Source organism: Aphanomyces invadans (genome assembly GCF_000520115.1).
Source record: "Aphanomyces invadans strain NJM9701 unplaced genomic scaffold supercont1.9, whole genome shotgun sequence".
Lineage (NCBI taxonomy): Eukaryota > Oomycota > Saprolegniomycetes > Saprolegniales > Verrucalvaceae > Aphanomyces > Aphanomyces invadans.
In genome coordinates this window covers 1,483,513-1,500,617 of record NW_008580154.1, presented here as the reverse complement: position 1 = coordinate 1,500,617, position 17,105 = coordinate 1,483,513, and the positions used below count along the sequence as shown (strand labels likewise).

Genomic DNA, 17,105 nt, shown 5'->3' with positions numbered 1-17,105 from the left:
ATACAATACATTTAATTCAGCAGGATATTCAATAATGCAGTATTTGGAAGCACCCGCGCGACGAACGCGCCTGCATGCACGCTCCCTTTGCATGCCTCGTATGCGACTGCTATAAACTTCATTCAAAGCTGTACCAGGCCGCGGAAGATGGGCTAACTGACGACGTCGTGCGGGTGCCCGTGTCGTTGTCCCCGTTCGCGAACAGAAACACAAGACGGAGTGACCCAACGTCAACCACACGCATAATGTCACGCTGGGGTGAATAACTTCTACTGCAAAAGAACGAGTGGAACGGTGTGATCCAAAGTCGACCGCGCGCATGATATCACGCTGGGGAGACTACGTCCACTGCGAAAACACGATTTGGACAACCACGATTGCTTTTTGTCACCAAGGATGAATCCGCCGAACCACAATCGTGGACGGCGGCGTGTGTGCTGGGGGCACGTGAAATGGGGGAAGCTGCAATCCGTGGAGCAACGGCGTATGTGCTGATGGGATCCGAGAGACGAGAGATCGCACTCCCATGCGATGCGCATCCCCATGGATGCGAACGACGCGCAAGTTGAATCGCGTGGCGCTCCGGGGCGCCGCGCTTCGCTGCGATTGGCGGTGGCATGTTTTGCGCAATCAGGCGGCGGCCGGACAATTGCAGTAGTCTCGCCACGTTGCCCCCAACTGCGCATTCACGATGAGGTAGGTGCAGCGGCACGCCATTCTTGGATCTCTTGCCATGCTGTGTGTCCACGTGTACCGACCTGGCCATGATCCGACTTGCGTCTGTCCGCGTAGTGCGTCCACGACCCCGCAAACAGCCGCACCTGACGCCATGACCTGCAGCTCTGTCGTCATCGCAGACTTGAAAGCGTGGCTTCAAGGACACGGCGTGTCGCTCGAACACTTTGGGATCCACTATTACGGGCCTGAAGAAGGGCATGGCGTTGTCGCCGCCAAAGCATTTGTCCAAGGTAAGATCCGCTGAGATGCTTTGCCGTTCATCGTTCGGTCGTGCAAGGCGAACACACGCTGGACATTCCGTTTCGGCTAACGATGAATGTCCACTCGGCGCTCGCGTCCGACCTGGCTGCCGTCTTCTCCAACGAGACCAATCTCGCGGACATTGAAATCCTCGCGCTGCACCTCATGTACGAAAAACAAAAGGGAACCGCGTCGTTCTGGGCTCCGTTCATTCGGTACGGCTTCCTTTCTCCAAGACAGTCCGCTTGACGAGGACGCTACTGTGGATGGCAGGAGCTTGCCAGCTACGTTTGACACGCCCATCTTCTGGACCGACGAGCCCTTTAATGCGTTGAAAGGCACGAACGTGTCGCTGCTCGCGTCCATGATGAAGCAACAGATTGTGGCCGACTACACGTCGATCCACACGCCGATCTTTCAAAAGTACCCGGCTTTGTTTCACCGCGCCTCCCTGACCATGCAAGAGTACAAGTGGGCGCTGTCCGTCATCTGGTCACGCGCATTTGGCATCACGAAAGGCGGCCAGTACCTCCAGGTCCTATGTCCCGCCATGGACATGTTCAACCACGACGTGCTACTGAATCGACCACTCGACGACTTTATCGTCTTTGACGAACAGACGCAGGTGCGACGTCCCGCCCGACCGGCGCGTTGTCGAGCGATGGAATCGATGTTTAGATGCTTTGCCACCGGCTACACGTCGACTGCGTCGCCAACACGCCGCTCCACATTTGCTACGGGCCGTACTCGAACGCAAAGCTCCTGTACTCGTACGGATTTGTCGTTCCCGGTGCGTTGAACCAAGCATGTCGCGGCTGACGCCCCGGTAGGCAACGCACGCCGCGGCATCGACTTTTGGGTCAATGTACCTACGAACGACCCGTACTACAAGCTCAAAAAGATGCTGCTCGACTCGAACGACATGACGGCCCACCAAACGTACGATTTTGAAGGGACCTTGCTCGGGTCGACCGTGTCCGAGAGGTTACTCGCCATGGCGCGGATTGTGCTCATGCAGGAGGACGAAATACATGCCCGAAACAACGTACGAAACAACTACGAATGGCATGCTTGGGCAGGTGGCGCTCATGGATACGCTAGGCGTTCCACCAAGCGGTAATCAGTCGCCGCAACGAAATCGCCGTCTACGACAGCCTCACGATTGCATGCCGCCGCAAGTTGCAAGCATTCACCACAACGTACGTGTCGTGGTCTCGATCGAGTCGTCACGTTGTGTGCTTGTTGTAGCCTCGAAGACGACATCGCGACGCTCGCCGCCGGCAATTTGTCGCAACAAATGGCGTTTGCGCTGCAAGTGCGAATCGAAGACAAACAGGTCCTCGAGGACACCATCGGCACGCTGGCCAAGTGGAAGGCATATCTTGTTGCCCATCCCGACGAGAACGTGTACCCGCCGCGGGATTGCATGGCGTGCTGACCGCTTCAACGCGACTGTCTCTCCCTTTGTCCACTGCTGTCTCCATGGCAGGTGCCCTTTCGTTCCGGTGCACATGCAGTAAGATGCGCTTGGTATGTTGGTCGAAGTCCTCTGCACGCCTTGTAAGGACCTTCTCCATGACACGTGCACGTCTTGGGAGGTTCAAGTTGCGTCCGACATTCGACGGTGTTGCAGTCTTTAGTGTTTGAGAAGGTGTGCTGGATCAGCATGACCGACCAGAACGCGTCTGCGTGCCTGGGGTGAGGCTGGAGCAACTCGAAGGACGTGGGCCCAAATGCGCGAACCTTTGCACATAGCGTTTTCGACATCAAAAAGGCTCGTTTCAAGCAGTGAGTCGATCGGAGCGCGTGGAAGCTCCTGTAGATGTCGCTTCCTCAAGTTAAAGTTTCAATGTTTGATGTGGCAACGAGGAGTTGGCCACGTCTTCCCTCGTCATGGCGACTTGCTCGTGTTTGGAATGGGTACAAGGCATCATGTATTCATTAGAATTTGACTCCGTTCTCGGTGAGCTTCTGGAACGCCTTGGCAAAGTCCTTGTGCCACACGTCTTCATCCTTGGCGTACAAGTCGACGTACTTTTTGAACTGCGGGTCCCACAGGAACGCCATGTCGGCCGGAAGCATCATGAGGTCGCCGGTCGGGTCCGTGTACTGTTCCGGGCCATCCCACTTCTTGAGCGTCCACTTGTTTTCAACCAGTTCGCGGAAGTATTCGTTCGAGAACGTCGTCTCTGCGCGAGTCCATGGGCCGCTGTAGCCGCTGCGGGTTGGGTAGCACCGGCCAACGGCGTGCGCGCCGATCAGTGCGACAATTTCCCGGTCGTTGAACCCCATGCGGTAAAACACATCCCGGATGTGTTTGATCGTGTTGGGCTTGGAGCCCTTATCCGCCGCGGGGAGACGGTCGTCGGGCGTGCACGCGGTTTGAGAAGGCGCGTCCTTGCGCCCCAATCGAAATGGCACTTCAGGACCACCCATTTCCGAGATCGCGACGACACCAGCATAAATGTACAAATCAGCATGGGACAGCGTCGGGTACTTGGCCTTGATGGCGTTCAGCTTCTCGATGACGATCACGAGGCCGTGGTTGCCACCGTGGTTGATTTCCGGGTCGTGCCGAATGGTACCGCCCTTGGAACCGCCGCTGCCGTCCACTTTGCTGTACGTGCCAGAGGAGTGCCACGCCAATCGGATCAACGTAGGAGCTAGCGAGTTGTCGGACTCGATCAACGCCACAATGTCATCTCGGACTGCCGCCAAATTGACGGGCTTCTCCTTGGCGTACAAGAGTGTGGCCGACGTTGCAGACGCCAGGAGGAATGCCATCGACATGGCAGCGGCATTCGACGCCTTGGCACGTGGAAGAGAAGCGGCGTGGAAGCTGCGGGTGAGGACAGCGGGCGCCGCTTGGCGGATGCTTGGGCCCATACGGGCGGCGGCTCGAGAGGCGACTTGGCGAATCATGGCAAATTGAAAACTGACGATCTTTGCTTCAAGGTCCAACTCAGGGGGGTACTTTATTGGGTGGAGTACTTGCGCATTAAAATGGACTGCACCCCTTTTCGTATTGAATTTATCCAACACAGTAGACTAACTTTAAAACCAAATTATCCTTTCTTGAAAGTACTTCCTTCCTATAAAGTTCGATTGTTTTGTCGCTGAATTATATTTTGGCCTACTAGTATTCACTCGATGCGCATTGAATTCAACAGAAAACTTATTTTTCTCACGATCTTTTTTAAGATCATCCATGGAAGAGAGGGATGGTTCGATTTCGACTGAACGCTTGTCGCAAACGGCGGGGGGGGGAATGGGCCATGGTAGTTCCTGCTTGCCGTGCTCCGGTGCAGCTTTCTTTGGCTCGTGACAATTTAAGTGGTGGGCAATGGAACCACTAGCCAGGGCCACCCTTCCTTCGGCGTATGCCCCAGTGGCCCCCCTGTGGGTGGTGTACACAACCAATCAGTTGTTCCAACCTGCGACTTCTAGAGCATATGCGACGATGAACCCGCACCTCTGACCTTCACTCGACTTCGCTGCCCTCGCCGCATGTGGGTCGTTCCAGCTTGATTCTACGCAACGCGGCGCCACGTCTACTTGCTTTAGTGAACAATGACGCTTCTCCATCTATTACGACTGCCGCGGACCGACCTTGGATGCGGCCATTCAGCAGACAAAGTGTGATTCGGATATGATATCCGGATAGCAGTCGTTGAAGTTGGGCACTTTTGACATGGATTTTGTGCCTTCGTTGTGAGGCCCTCGTCACTCTCGCAATTGCCAGCACCGCCCTGCGATGTTCCGTCAGGTGGCTTCCCGCGCGTCCCGGCTCGGCGCTGCGTCTACGATCGCCCGCGCGACAGCCCCTCGTGCTCTGTCGCGCAAGATTGTGACGGCGTCGTCGCCGTCGACTTCGTCCAAGGCCGTGAATGCCACGGCCTTGTCTGCGGCAGCGTTCCTGTCTGCCGGTGCCTCGCTGACTCTCCTCCATGCGAAGGAGCAAACGGTTGACGTAGCTAAGGTTCGTGCCGAAATCGCGTCGCTCATCGAAAAGGACGCGTACCTTGGACCGACTTTCGTCCGACTCGCCTGGCACTCGTCCGGCACGTACAGCAAGAAGGACAACAGCGGCGGCTCCAACGGCGGCACCATTCGCCATGACCCTGAGATCAACCATGGCGCGAATGCTGGATTGGACACTGCGATTGCGCAACTCGAGCCCATCAAGCAGCGTTTCCCGGGCATTTCGTACGCCGACTTGTACGTGTTGGCGGGAGTCGTTGCCATCTCGGAAATGGGTGGCCCCGAAGTCAAGTTCCACTTGGGTCGAAAAGACGCCGCGAGCGGTGCGGAATGCACGCCGGACGGGCGCTTGCCGGACGCTGACAAGGGCTCCAAACCCAACACGATCAACCACATCCGGGAAATCTTTTACCGCATGGGATTCAACGACCGGGAAATCGTCGCGCTCGTCGGCGCGCACGCCGTCGGCCGGTGCTACCCATCGCGCAGTGGGTTTAGCGGGCCGTGGACCCGCGCAGAGTGGACGTTCTCGAACGAATACTTCCGTGAGCTGCTCGAGAATAAGTGGACGCTCAAGAAGTGGAAAGGCCCTGAGCAGTACACGGACCCGACGGGCGAACTCATGATGCTGCCGGCGGACATGGCGTTCATCTGGGATCCAGAGTTCAAAAAGTACGTCGAGCTGTACGCCAAGGACGAAGACCTGTGGCACAAAGACTTTGCCAAGGCGTTCCAGAAGCTGACGGAGAACGGCGTGGACATCGAGAAGACTGGCTGGCGCCGCTACATTTTCTTTGGCCCCCGCGGCGATTAAGTTGCATGGAGATACCTGTTTAGCAGCGGCACAATCCATTAATGTGTTATCGAAACATGCCCAGTACATGGTCAAGCGCTTCCACTCCTTAATCCAAGCGCTGATACGTATAACCGAGCGAGCCCAATGCGCGCCGCGCCACAATGAAGCCAATGCCGCCGCCCACCGCAAGGCCAGACACCAGCATCAGCATCATCGGGACATGTTTGACTGCTACAACACACATCACAAATCCGACAGGTCACCTTGCCCGACCATCACGACGAGGATCGATGCACACTTTCAGAGGGAAATGCACCTGGGACGCTATGGTTGGACGTCGTCGGCACGTCGCAGGACGGCATTTCGTCGACGAGGGCGACGAGCTCCCCCACCGGACATAGCTCTACCAGTGTTTCGGTCATTCAGTCTGTTCACCGTCGTGAATTGGCACCGTTGGTACATCGGCCGAGCAAGACGGGCTGACCTTGATACAACACGCGCACGAAAAACCGATGGGCTGCATCGGGTGATGATTTGGACTGGTAAAGTTCAAAGATCAAGTGGCTGGCGTACGGCACCCACTCTGTGAGCCACGCTGTGCCTCCAAGCGCGGCAAGGAGGGCCATGAGCGACGAGTCATGGGCTGCACGACGACGGCGTCAGTCGACCTAAGCACACTGCCAAAAATACCAGCATAGAGGGCGAGTCGCAGATGCCGCTGGTTGGGAATGGTCGCTGCGACGAATCGAGACATGACAGCCTGGAGAAATTCCTTCATGGCGATCTTGGAATAGATGCTGTCCCGGAAAACGTATTGCATGATCGCGACCGCTTCTTCACGCTTGGCAGCGAGATGGAAAAGTTCGTCCGAGAGAGGAAGTGGCCGGTTCGTGCACCTGGCAACCACACAACACACGTCATGACGACGACGAACAGGACCTTTATCCGAGGGGCAGTTTACTTGGACGTCATCAGGCAGTCGAACAAGCTGTTGGAGCTGTACGATGCCAGCGCTTCTTCCAGCGCCCAGTCGAGGTCAACGTTTGGCGGCTCCATGCGCCATTCCTTTGCACGCAATGAATGAGATATGCCCTCAACTGGTCAGGGCTGCTGGAAGGGTGGACACTCACATGGAGTTCGGAGCTCGACAACCAGTCTGCGGCCACAGACGCCAGCGCGGGACAGTTGGCTTCGTTGGGGAAGATGATCGAGACAGCTTTGTCTTGGGTGTGCCATGGTACGGGTTGCTTGGGGTATGCCACCGTTGGAAACATCCCTTGCACGATGGTCTATGGGGCCTCAGGTTCAATGGGGAATTCGAGATGCTTGGTGACCTGTCCCGACTGCAGCGTCCGCGGTACGTCGCTACTTTCAAAGCGCACATCTACCCCACGCACAAAACATGATGCGCATTTGGTCTTGGGCAAGGAGCGGACAGTCCGTACCAGTGGCGTCGGTCACATCGACAGCTTCGTTCGGCGCGAACAGTCCACGCTCTGCCGTGACGTAAGCGTCGCGGAAATGCCTACCATGTCGCGAAATATTCATGAAAACTGACGAGATACCGTGTACGCACTTGGCATTTTGAAGTTCTTGGTGGAATCCTTCATCAATGAGTTGGCCGACGCTGCAGTTGCCGCGGCGAATGTTGCGGCCACCTGTGAACACTTTGGCAAACTCGAGGTTGTAAGTCGACTTGTCGTGAGAGCCATCGAAATCTGAGAGGACTGGTCGCGACAGCTCTCGCATATTGCAATTCCATTCTTCATTGTAATCTTTCCAACACACGTCGGGGAAGCATGGCGCGCGCGCGCCATGTCGAACTACAATTTGCACTTGCACAAGCTCCACGGACGACGCCAGAGAACGCTCCAGCGGCTGGATTGCGCTCAAGCTCATGTCCTTGGCGCAGTACGCGGGGTACTTGTGGCTTGACGCATGAGGGAGCAGTAAGATGATGGCGGCAGCCATCGTTGCTCCCATGTTCATTTGAAAAGTCATGAAAGATCCGCAATAAACATCCGGATAACGATGTCCAGTATTATCCGGAAGGACTGACCAGCCAATCTGGCAGTGTTGTCATGCGCATCGCGTCATTCCTTCCCGCGGGCACGACGATCTGCTTCGAGCTTGGGCTTGGCGACGAAGTGGCGTGCGTGTCCTTCGAGTGTAAGGTACGGCTGCGAGATGCCCTTTTGGCCTTGTGGGGACATGCCTCATAGGGATGCACAGTTTCCTCCTGCGGCCAAGGACAAGCCAAAGGTGATTCGGTGCATTTTCAACTCGGACGACCTAACGTCGGCGGAGATCGAATGTGCGGTCACGACAAACCTCGCTGCATCGGTGCCGTTGTACGAGATTGACGAGTCGCTCCTCAAAGACGTCGATGTCGTGCTGATCCAAGACCTCTGCGAAGTGTGTGCGATCGGCCCACCCATGGTTCTCGCCGTGCTGGAGAAGCTCCAAGTCCAACCTCGAGTGGTGTACCTCACTGCACGAACGCTAGAAGGTCTCTACAAAGACGTCATGTCGGTCGCGACTGCCTGTGACGTCGAAGAGCGAGGCATTGCCATGGTGGAGTCGATGAGAGCGCGAGTTAACCGCGTCGAACGGGCGCTCGTCGACTGTACTCCCGTGAAAACGGTGTGTGTTGAATGGTTGGGTACGCCCTCGTTCTGTTGCGTACGCCGCCTTGAACGGCCTGCACTAGCATTCGCTTTGTGGCCAGGCGTTCGTTCAAAGCACACGCAACACACTCATCAATATCTCGTGTAGATCCCATCTATAACGCTGGCCATTGGATGCCAGACCTCGTCCATCGCGCCGGTGGGTACGACCCTCTCGCCGCGCCAGAATCGTTTTCGGTCGCGGTCAACTGGACGCACGTTGCAGAGGTTCGTTTTTTGTTGGCTCCGACAAACCACCACCATCGACAACATGCCAGGCGACCAATACTTGTGGCAATGTGGTTGCAGGCGGGGGCTGAAGTGCTCGTGATCATGCCATGTGGGTTTGACCTGGCGCGAACGATCAAGGATGCAACGGAGACCCTGAGTTCCAAACCCGGGTGGCGTGATATCCCGGCGGTGCGATCCCATCGCGTGTGGGCATTCGACGGCAATCGGCTCTTTAGCGGAGCGTCTCCCGCGTTGGTCGACGGCCTCGAGATCCTCGCGTCGATCCTGCATCCAAATCTGTACACGCTTGGCACGCCCTACGCCAACGACTTTTCCTTGCTCGACATTTAGTGCACCGAGCCTTTGGCCAAGACACACGTGGTCGAGTTGTGTTTTGTTATAACGTCGATTTTGTTAACGAGCTCCACGTCCGACGGCTTGCAATGCCGTCGGAGTGTTGTGGTGTATGTCCAAGAAGTGCAGACGCGGCTACTGCTGCCGCTTGCCGTCGTCAGCAGTCGCGTGAATGAGCGCGTCGACGTTGGCTGAGCTGTATCCGTCGACGTGGTCGGGTTGAATGAGCCGCACGCTGCGCTGTCGCGTGAGATGCATCCGCCGAAAGAGGACGGCCGAGGCGCCGACGAATAGGACGCCCCATACCACTTCCCAGATCGCGACTTTCTCCGGGGCAAACGGCCCAGCATCCGTGAGGTCCATGTACGATGAAAACGCGGACGCGGCAGCAGCCCGCTCTCGGCGGAACCAAAACACGGGCAGGAACGATGCCGTAACGTTGGGAAACCACTTGGTCGTCGGGCCAATCTGGACATTGACCTGCCAGTTGATGCGACTGTGCAAAACGAGGCCAGTCAACGGCTCGACGTCGACGACCGACGTGTGCGTCTGCGCGTCCGGGGTTAGTCCCGAGGCGAACGGAAGGGCCGGAGACGACAAGTTGTACAGATGTGGAGAGGTGAGCGTCACGGGGAGGTCGTCATAGAGCGCCGGATTGAAGCGGAGCCACGCTGTTGGCCACACGTATCGCCGGAGAGCGACGCCAAAACGTGTGGTCACCGTGGAGAACGACAGCGACAGGACTTGCCGGCCAAAGCTCCAGAAGAACGACAGGGACGATGGCGCCCCCGGCGGAAAAACCGACCCGTCCGTGTACCCACAGGACGGATCTTGGTACTCGATCGAACTGCGTGGGCCAGTGGAGGCCGAAGCAACTTGAGCAATCACACAGCCGTACTTGGTGGACGATAGACCTAACGAAATCGTCGTCGTGGTTTGGTTGGCCGTCACGTTGGCGACGAGGGGCGTTCGCTGGGCGAGGGACTCGGCTACTGGAAACTCAATGTTTGGAAGCGGAAGCGTCGACGTCGGTGCGACAGAGTCCGTGGCGGGATTTGCCCACAGCAAACTACGTATGGATTGGTGCGTGAAGTAGCTCCCATGAGGCAGCACGGACGGCCGGTCGTATCCCAATTTTGTTGCAATATGCCACAGGTAGGCTTGCCAGTCCCTGAGTTGCGCCAGGGACACCGCTGGCAGGGGCGCGATGTTGATGGCGAACTGATCCAATGGCGTCGACTGTTGCGTCAAGTACTGGTAGCACATCGAGGTCGAGTTGGTGGTGTTGGTGGAGTTGGCGGTCGCGTTCGTCGCGGGAGTTGGTGTCGGAGTTGAAAACATGCTGCCGAGCGATGCTGCATGCGATACACACTCGTCCAGCGTCCCGAATGGCTGAGCCAAAAACACGTCAAGCACGACGACGCCTCGGGCGAAAGTCAACCCGTGGACAGAAACCTTGGTTTGGTCGGTAAATCGCGAAAGCATGGCCGAGGCTGCATCGTCGTCGATCACGTAGCCAGTGCCCAACGAACAGGACGGCTCCGTGCTGCTGCGTCGATTGCAAAATGTCATCAGCTCCGGAGGCCCACCCATCGTGGGCAACGCGACTGTCTCCACTGCTTGGATTGTTGCGTTCCATGCGTCCGTCGTCCGCACATCAGCTTGGCTGGCAACTGCAGTCGAGTTGAGCACTGTCCCATTGATCCATTGCTGCGTCGCCAAACCCCGGATGGCACTGGAGGGAGGGGCACCAACACGCTGATTCAAGTAGCGGTAGAAGTCTTGCGAGTCGAGAAGCTGCAGCAACCAGACATACCCGATGGTATAGATGGCTTCTTGAACGTCGGCGGGCTTACTGTCGCGAACGATGCCTCGGACTGCTGCGGTGAGGTAATTTAGCGCTGTTGGCGAGGTCTAGCGGACTCGACGCAATGAGCGATGCAACAGCGATGAAGTGGCGCTACCTGTGCCGTTGCCGCAGCAGCACACTGACCGGTCGTCACGTTCGATGTCGCGCAGCCCGTTAGCAGCGTGCGCCACACCTTCCACCCAGATGGATGCAAGAACGACAGCGGAGAATCTCGGTCCCATACGATCTGAGCGATCGATTGCCACGTCGAAAAGTTGGCCGACGGCCCAAGCCCAACTTCAAAGCCTCGCTGCGGGTCAAAGAGGCTCTCGGTGAGATTCGCACATGGCAACACCGTCGAGCACGACGTGAACCTATTGAAGGCGCTACATGAGTTTCTTGCGATGCAAAGGGCGGATGGACCAAACAACCCACCACTTGGACTCGACAAGCTGTCGCAACCATGGATGGGATTGCCATGATGTCAACCATTGCCGGATTTGGTCCACCTGGCACGCAGATAAGCCTGGCATCGTCGGTGTTGGCTCTAGCCACGCCGAGAGGCGAGCCGTGTTGATGAAGGACAACGAGTCGCTGGGGTCCCATACACGGCGCGCGAGGTCGGTAGAAAGCGGAGGACAGACCACGTTGTCGACGATGGAAGCGGGCATAACGTTTCGGCCCACGCTTGTCGTGGTGTTGAACACATACGCGACTTCATAGCCGACCAATCTAACGATGGGTCATGCCAGGACATGGTACATTCTGTCGAGGCCATACCGCGGGTCGAGAGGCAAGATGGGCTGTTGCCATCGCAGAAGCATCAAGTACTGATACGCGGTCGAAGTAGTCGGCAGCCGGGTGAACCAGTTGGCGACCGCTACGACGCTCGATGCGGAAAGGCCGGACACGACAGTCAGAAAGTTTCGCGCGCGGTCGCCCGGTGGTTGCGTTGCGGCCGCGAACGCTTTTCCTAAGTAAACGGATGACTGGAATGCCGTGAGTGTAGCGCCCAGCGATTGCAGTGAGCCCAAGGTCACGGTTCCGGTCACGTCGACCAAATGCGGACAGCCCGTCGCAACCGAGGCAGACGCAAAGCACCACACGACTAGCATCTTGGGATTCAAGAACGAGTATGGAGTGTAGATGTCCCAGAGGAGTCTAGCTTGCGCCATCGAGATCGACACTCCCGCGGGCACAGGCACGGGTAGCTCAAACCCACTCAAATTGGCCGATCCTCCCGTCGTGTCCACGGACGCTACGTTCCATCGCGCCGGGGAATCCGAAAACTGCGTCGTTTGAGTCGACCATTGACTAAGGACATCCCGCCACAGGAACGAATGGTCTGGCCATGACAGCAACCTACCGAGCAACGATCGGTCATTCCACACAGTTCTCAAAGATGGCCCACCACGATGCGATGGCCTGAATTTGAGCGGCTGTAAGTCCCGTTGCGGCTTGAATGTTGGCCACGATCGTGGCATTTGCGACTTGATGTCGCCGACTGGTTTGACCCAGTGGAGGCATCACATCCAGAAGGCGTTCGGAGGACGGAATCTCGCCGGTATACGCCTGCACCCACGCCCCAAAGCCGACGTTGACGTTGTCCGTGTTGGGGGCTAAGAAGGAGTACTCGTTTGCGTCGTGCCAAAGGTACTGCGCCTGACTCAAGGTCGGATATGACGTCGTGGCCATGGCTGGTTCCCACCGCAGTTCAAAGCCCGTGTCGATGGTCGGTGTCCGAGGATCGAGATCAAACGTTTCGATGGTCGCATTGTTTGGGGCGAGCCACCCTCGCAGGACGAAAAGCGACATGAGTTCGTTGTGGCGCCACGCCTTTAACCACGCATTGATCGTGATCAAGTCATCCAGGGACAGACCAGGCGCGTCCACGTGGATCATGTCCAGGAGGGCCGTGAGTTTCGCGGGCGCAGTCGCAGCTTTGGACCAGTACCCATCCAGCGCGGTGGGGTTGAGAAAACTATACGGCTTTGATGGAGTCCACAGATTCTGCACCAACTCGATCGAGGCTGTCGTCGTCGGCGCGTTCATTTCGAAGCCGCGTTGAAGGCCTACCATCAGCCTTATATGTCAGACGCAGTAGATGTGACGAGGGACCACCTGGCATGGCGGGATCGATGTCCGCCATGAGGCACGTGGTGGTCGAGTACACGCGGGACGTCGATGTCGTCGTTCGGATTCCATGATCGCACGTGGTCACCGCTTGCGTCCGTTCAATTGTCATGCTCGTGCCGACATCCGATGCACTGGTCAAGCTATAGTCTGGCAAAAAATACGCCGACGGACGGCCACCGGAGTTCGTGTTAATGTACAGCGTTTCGTTGGAGCTGTCGACGATTCCGGGCTCGCACGACGCATCGGCTACACTTGCCACGGTCGTCTGCGGCAGGCCGACCAGCGTCCCGGTGCCACAGGACGACCCCATCCACAGCCCCAGTACATCTCGGACAAGCACTTCGTTTGAAACCCACGTGGTTACCCACTGGGACACGACCTGGACAAACGAGAGCATGTTACAATCCACGGATAATGCTTTCGGTTGGACCCCACCTCCATCCACGGAAGCCATTGCGCTTGTCCAAATGCAGTGGCGACGGCAGCTTGTGCCGACGTGATCGCTGCAGATGTGCTCGCGGCTAGAAGCGGAAGCCACACGTTTTGGTACCTACAACAAGTCCGTCATCGCATGGAGTAGTCAGAGTGCCTTGAACAGGACGTAAAGCCCTGGATTGTTGGTCTGTCGTACGTGATGGGGTTCACGAGCGATGCCGCGGACGCGGTATTCCACACTTGCAATGCCGCGGTTGGGACTTGGCAGACCGTGCCGTTGGAGGACGCGAGCCCGCACGTCGACAGATTCCGACACAGTTCCCATCCTGTTTGCAATCCATTCCGGTAGGGCTCAACATCCCACAGCTCGGTCGTCCCGCATCGCCACTGAGCCAGTAGCGCGGTCGACACGTGGGGATCTTGGGACATTTGCTGGACATACGCTTGCACCGCCGCGACGTCCGCGAGTGTCGCCGCGCCACAACTTGACGTCAAGACGGTTGAAAACAGAGCTGAGTTTGTGCCTCCTCGCAAGCCCGAGCACGCAACCGTGATCTGTGTGTTCCATGACGTCAGGAGCGATGCATGCGTCGTCGATGAAAGCATCCACCGCCTGTAACCCGTCGGGTTGATGATCGAGATGTCGCTGGAAGCGTCCCACAGCGCGTCGGTCGCTGCAGCAGACAGCGTTGGTCGATTTATCACGAAAGGAGCTGAACTCGGCAAGAACGGGAACGATGCCGGATCGCGCCACCATTGATGGATTGCTTGCTCGACAAGCGCATGGTCGACCCATCTTTGCAGCCACGACGATACCTACAACACCGATGGAAGCATGAATTCACGAAACCTCGTCATGGATCGATCGCCAAGTCACCTGGCGGACGTGGTCCTCCGAGATTGTGCCCATCCCTAGCGCGTTGAGCGCGGATGTCATGTCCGCTAAGCCAGTGGGGCTGACCGTAACAGCTTTCCAAAGGCTGAATCCACTTGCCGTCACAAACGCGTTGGGGTGCGACGATGTCCAGAGGGCTTCCGCCAACGCATCGGGCCACAAGAGGTTGGGATCGTACGAGAGTTCAAAACCGTGCTCAACAACCGACGAAATGGACGGCTCCAAGTTGAACAGCTCCAACTGCGTTAAGTTGTTGAATGGTGACGGTGGCGTGCCCCCACGCGCCCAATGGCGAACTGCCTGTCGCTGAAGAGTCGAACTCGCGACGACACCGCCGAGCCACCCCACGAGTTGGGTCAACTAGAAAAATCGCATGTTTAACTCTTGAGCAAGTGGTGCTGCGTGCGACGTGCTTACTTGCGGCGTGGTCAGTCCAAATGCAGTCGCTATGGCCGTTTTGGCCGTGCCGTCGCCAGCGATGGCCATGGACCATTGAATAAAGCCTTGGGGACTCAAGAATGACGGCGCGACGGTCGCATCCCACAGGCTTGCAATCGTAGCTTCCGACAGCCCGAGGTTCGTCCCGCCGATCGCAATGACGGAAAATCCGGCTTGCATACCAGCGGTGCCCAAGTCCAGGTCCACATCTGGCTCAGCGTTGCTGTTCGCCGTTCGCTTGGCGTACTGCTGAGCCCAATACCTGCAAACGAGACCAGACGTGAATCGAAAGGATTGACTGGTCATCATGTTTGCTACCGCTCCCTGTCGCGTTGGAGGATGGAGCTTTGGCTCCAATACAGAATGTACTCTCGAATGCCGTCGAGTTGGGCCATGGTCAGGTAGTCGTTTTGCGTCGCGACTTCGTTGTTGACGCCGGCAAGCAGCGTTGCAATAGCGTCTGTGTCCATCGCGACGGCGCGCTTCCAGAGTCCAAATCCTCGCGTCAAGTCTGCCGGGTCGTACGTCAGGAGCGAGAACTCAACGTTCGCTTTCTCGTTAAACAACAACGCGGCGACGTCGACGCTCAATGCCCGAGACGCTGTGGAGCTAGTTACACCACCACACAAGCCCCATCACTCGGTGACAAGTCGAGGTACGAAGATAACGAAGCCCACGTACTTGGCGACCGTCGGAATCGAGTTGAGTTCAAATCCATATCGTGCCGTGCCTGTCGGTGTCCCTCCAACGAGCGAATCAACATTTGTCCACGTCGCCGGCGAACTGGACAACGAATGGAGACTCCACTGCAGCAAAATCTGCTGGCGTGCGGCGGCTGGCGACGTCCTCTGGGACACGGCCGCTTGGACGAGTTCGTTCTTGATCGTGTTCAGCATCGAAGGCACCGCTTCAAAACGAGCTAAACGGCAAATATCAGACTTTTCACGCGTGCGACCACACCGCACCCGCTTCCATGTAGCTTCGCAAGATGGAAGGAGGCGCTATGTTGGCAAGAACGCGAGGTAGCATCGTCGAGAGTACCGCGGGCGTCGCGTCCTGCCGCAGCAGACGCTTGCGCGTTCGAGTCACGGTCGGCACGACTTCGACCGTCAACCGGTTGACTACGTTGGACAGAACGCGCGGGACGCTCAGCCGAGACAGGGACTCGTACTGCGCAGTCAGCGTGGCTGGTATGTACTGGACGAGAAAGCTGTCGTAGAGCGAGGTGAGCATTGTCGGGACGCGAGCTTGCCGAACGTGCGCTATCAGGTGTGTCGTGTGTTGGGGCAACGATTGCGACGCGACATTGGCGCGAAACGATGACAGCGCCGATGGCAACGCGGCTTTGCGCACGGCGTCGTCCATCGAGTTCAAGTATGGTCCCAACGCGTTCTGCTTTGTCTGGGCAAGGAACGGCCCACGGAAGAACGACTCGAGCGACGAGAGCTGGGTGTGTGCAAAGGATGCGGCAAGCGTCCGCTCGGAGAAACCCGCAGCTGCCAATTTAGCCAACGTCCGGGCGTACGTAACATTGACCTAGTGGATAAAAAGTAGAGTGCCGAAGCGGGCAATGTCAGGGTGATCCTACGCTCGTGACAACGTCTGCTTCGGACCCGTTCGACCGAAGCGGATCAAATTGAAAGGAGGACCGCACGCGGTACGACACTGTTGCAGGTGTACCAGACGAGACTGCGACGCTGAGTTTCTCGGACGTCTCGGTGTACACATATGGCCCAACTTGATGCAGCGCTGGCAGTGCCCCTTGAAGAACGTCCTCGATGTTCGTGACGTTGAACACGTAAAAGCTCGTCGACTGTGGCTCTTGAAACTGGTAGCCCAGACTGGGGCTCTACGTGCGACGCACGACATGTTAGAACCGCGTGCCTAAGAGACAGCAACACTCAAGTGCAGACGAACCGCCAGGAAAGCCGCGTACGCTGCGGGATCGGCAGGAGTTGGAAGCTGTGGCTGCGCCAGCTGCACCCTCTGGGCTTTGAACGTGACATTCAAACTGCCAAACGACAGCAAGACAATTCCGATCACCAGGAGGCCCACCGCGACAACCACACACATGCCTCTCTTCCTCGTCCTCTCCAACCGCCAAGTTGACGTCGCAGTCGGCAGCAAACGTGGCCGTTTCACGTTGTAACGGGCGGTACATTGCCCTTTCGCCAGCTTGAAACCGGCATCCAATCGTCATGGGAAACTGCGACTCGTGTTTTTTCTCTAAATTATTGCGCAAGAAAAAATCGAGGAAATTGAAGAGTGGAGATTAAATTCGAGTTGTGGCACACTTGTTTCACAGGCTCCGCCACACGATTTCACGAGGCTGCAACCAAAGTACTC

At 57.3% G+C, this 17,105-nt stretch overlaps 6 protein-coding genes across 10 annotated transcripts; 3 read left to right on the top strand and 3 right to left on the bottom strand.

Moving 5' to 3' along the window:
* The first annotated feature begins 634 nt into the window (after positions 1-634).
* On the top strand, positions 635-2,658 carry H310_05635. Of its 2 annotated transcripts, XM_008870398.1 has the most exons (8): positions 635-696; positions 793-968; positions 1,016-1,193; positions 1,252-1,603; positions 1,657-1,768; positions 1,809-2,023; positions 2,080-2,177; positions 2,227-2,658. In XM_008870398.1, exons 1-8 carry the CDS (start codon positions 692-694, stop codon positions 2,414-2,416), a joined length of 1,326 nt encoding a protein of 441 aa, XP_008868620.1. In that variant the 5' UTR covers positions 635-691; the 3' UTR covers positions 2,417-2,658. The 2 variants fall into 2 exon arrangements, with proteins under 2 accessions (XP_008868620.1, XP_008868621.1); XM_008870399.1 differs by having other exon boundaries at positions 1,252-1,768.
* A 167-nt stretch (positions 2,659-2,825) lies between these two features.
* Positions 2,826-3,902, bottom strand: H310_05634 (hypothetical protein; the record flags this gene model as incomplete). Its single annotated transcript, XM_008870397.1, has 1 exon — positions 2,826-3,902. A coding segment is annotated over one exon (983 nt), but the record flags the coding sequence as incomplete, so codon positions are not given.
* Positions 3,903-4,580: 678 nt separating this feature from the next.
* H310_05632 lies at positions 4,581-7,756 on the bottom strand (the record flags this gene model as incomplete). 2 transcript variants are annotated; one of them, XM_008870395.1, is made up of 11 exons in its annotated part: positions 4,581-5,509; positions 5,567-5,610; positions 5,663-5,986; positions 6,072-6,158; positions 6,207-6,398; positions 6,446-6,651; positions 6,717-6,820; positions 6,886-7,044; positions 7,090-7,139; positions 7,201-7,280; positions 7,332-7,756. In XM_008870395.1, 9 exons carry the CDS (start codon positions 7,754-7,756, stop codon positions 5,862-5,864), a joined length of 1,428 nt encoding a protein of 475 aa, XP_008868617.1. In that variant the 3' UTR covers positions 4,581-5,509; positions 5,567-5,610; positions 5,663-5,861. The 2 variants fall into 2 exon arrangements, with proteins under 2 accessions (XP_008868617.1, XP_008868616.1); XM_008870394.1 differs by having other exon boundaries at positions 4,581-5,986.
* H310_05633 (hypothetical protein) lies at positions 4,683-6,038 on the top strand. The gene has a single exon (XM_008870396.1). The coding sequence runs from the start codon at positions 4,733-4,735 to the stop codon at positions 5,771-5,773; it is 1,041 nt and encodes a 346-aa protein (XP_008868618.1). The 5' UTR covers positions 4,683-4,732; the 3' UTR covers positions 5,774-6,038.
* Positions 7,757-7,832: 76 nt separating the features above from the next.
* H310_05631 (hypothetical protein) lies at positions 7,833-9,075 on the top strand. Of its 3 annotated transcripts, none has more exons than XM_008870393.1 (4): positions 7,833-7,929; positions 7,988-8,398; positions 8,531-8,649; positions 8,731-9,075. In XM_008870393.1, the coding sequence occupies exons 1-4, from the start codon at positions 7,837-7,839 to the stop codon at positions 8,750-8,752; spliced, it is 645 nt and encodes a 214-aa protein (XP_008868615.1). In that variant the 5' UTR covers positions 7,833-7,836; the 3' UTR covers positions 8,753-9,075. The 3 variants fall into 3 exon arrangements, with proteins under 3 accessions (XP_008868615.1, XP_008868614.1, XP_008868613.1); XM_008870392.1 differs by having other exon boundaries at positions 7,988-8,417; XM_008870391.1 differs by having other exon boundaries at positions 7,988-8,417; positions 8,531-9,075.
* On the bottom strand, positions 8,707-16,895 carry H310_05630 (hypothetical protein). The gene is made up of 15 exons (XM_008870390.1): positions 16,677-16,895; positions 16,348-16,608; positions 15,725-16,295; positions 15,441-15,678; positions 15,078-15,368; positions 14,739-15,021; positions 14,304-14,681; positions 13,623-14,242; positions 13,427-13,541; positions 12,977-13,370; positions 12,267-12,927; positions 11,636-12,217; positions 11,291-11,587; positions 10,971-11,229; positions 8,707-10,920 (listed from the first exon to the last, which is right to left on the bottom strand). Exons 1-15 carry the CDS (start codon positions 16,830-16,832, stop codon positions 9,142-9,144), a joined length of 6,885 nt encoding a protein of 2,294 aa, XP_008868612.1. The 5' UTR covers positions 16,833-16,895; the 3' UTR covers positions 8,707-9,141.
* Between the last annotated feature and the right edge of the window lie 210 nt (positions 16,896-17,105).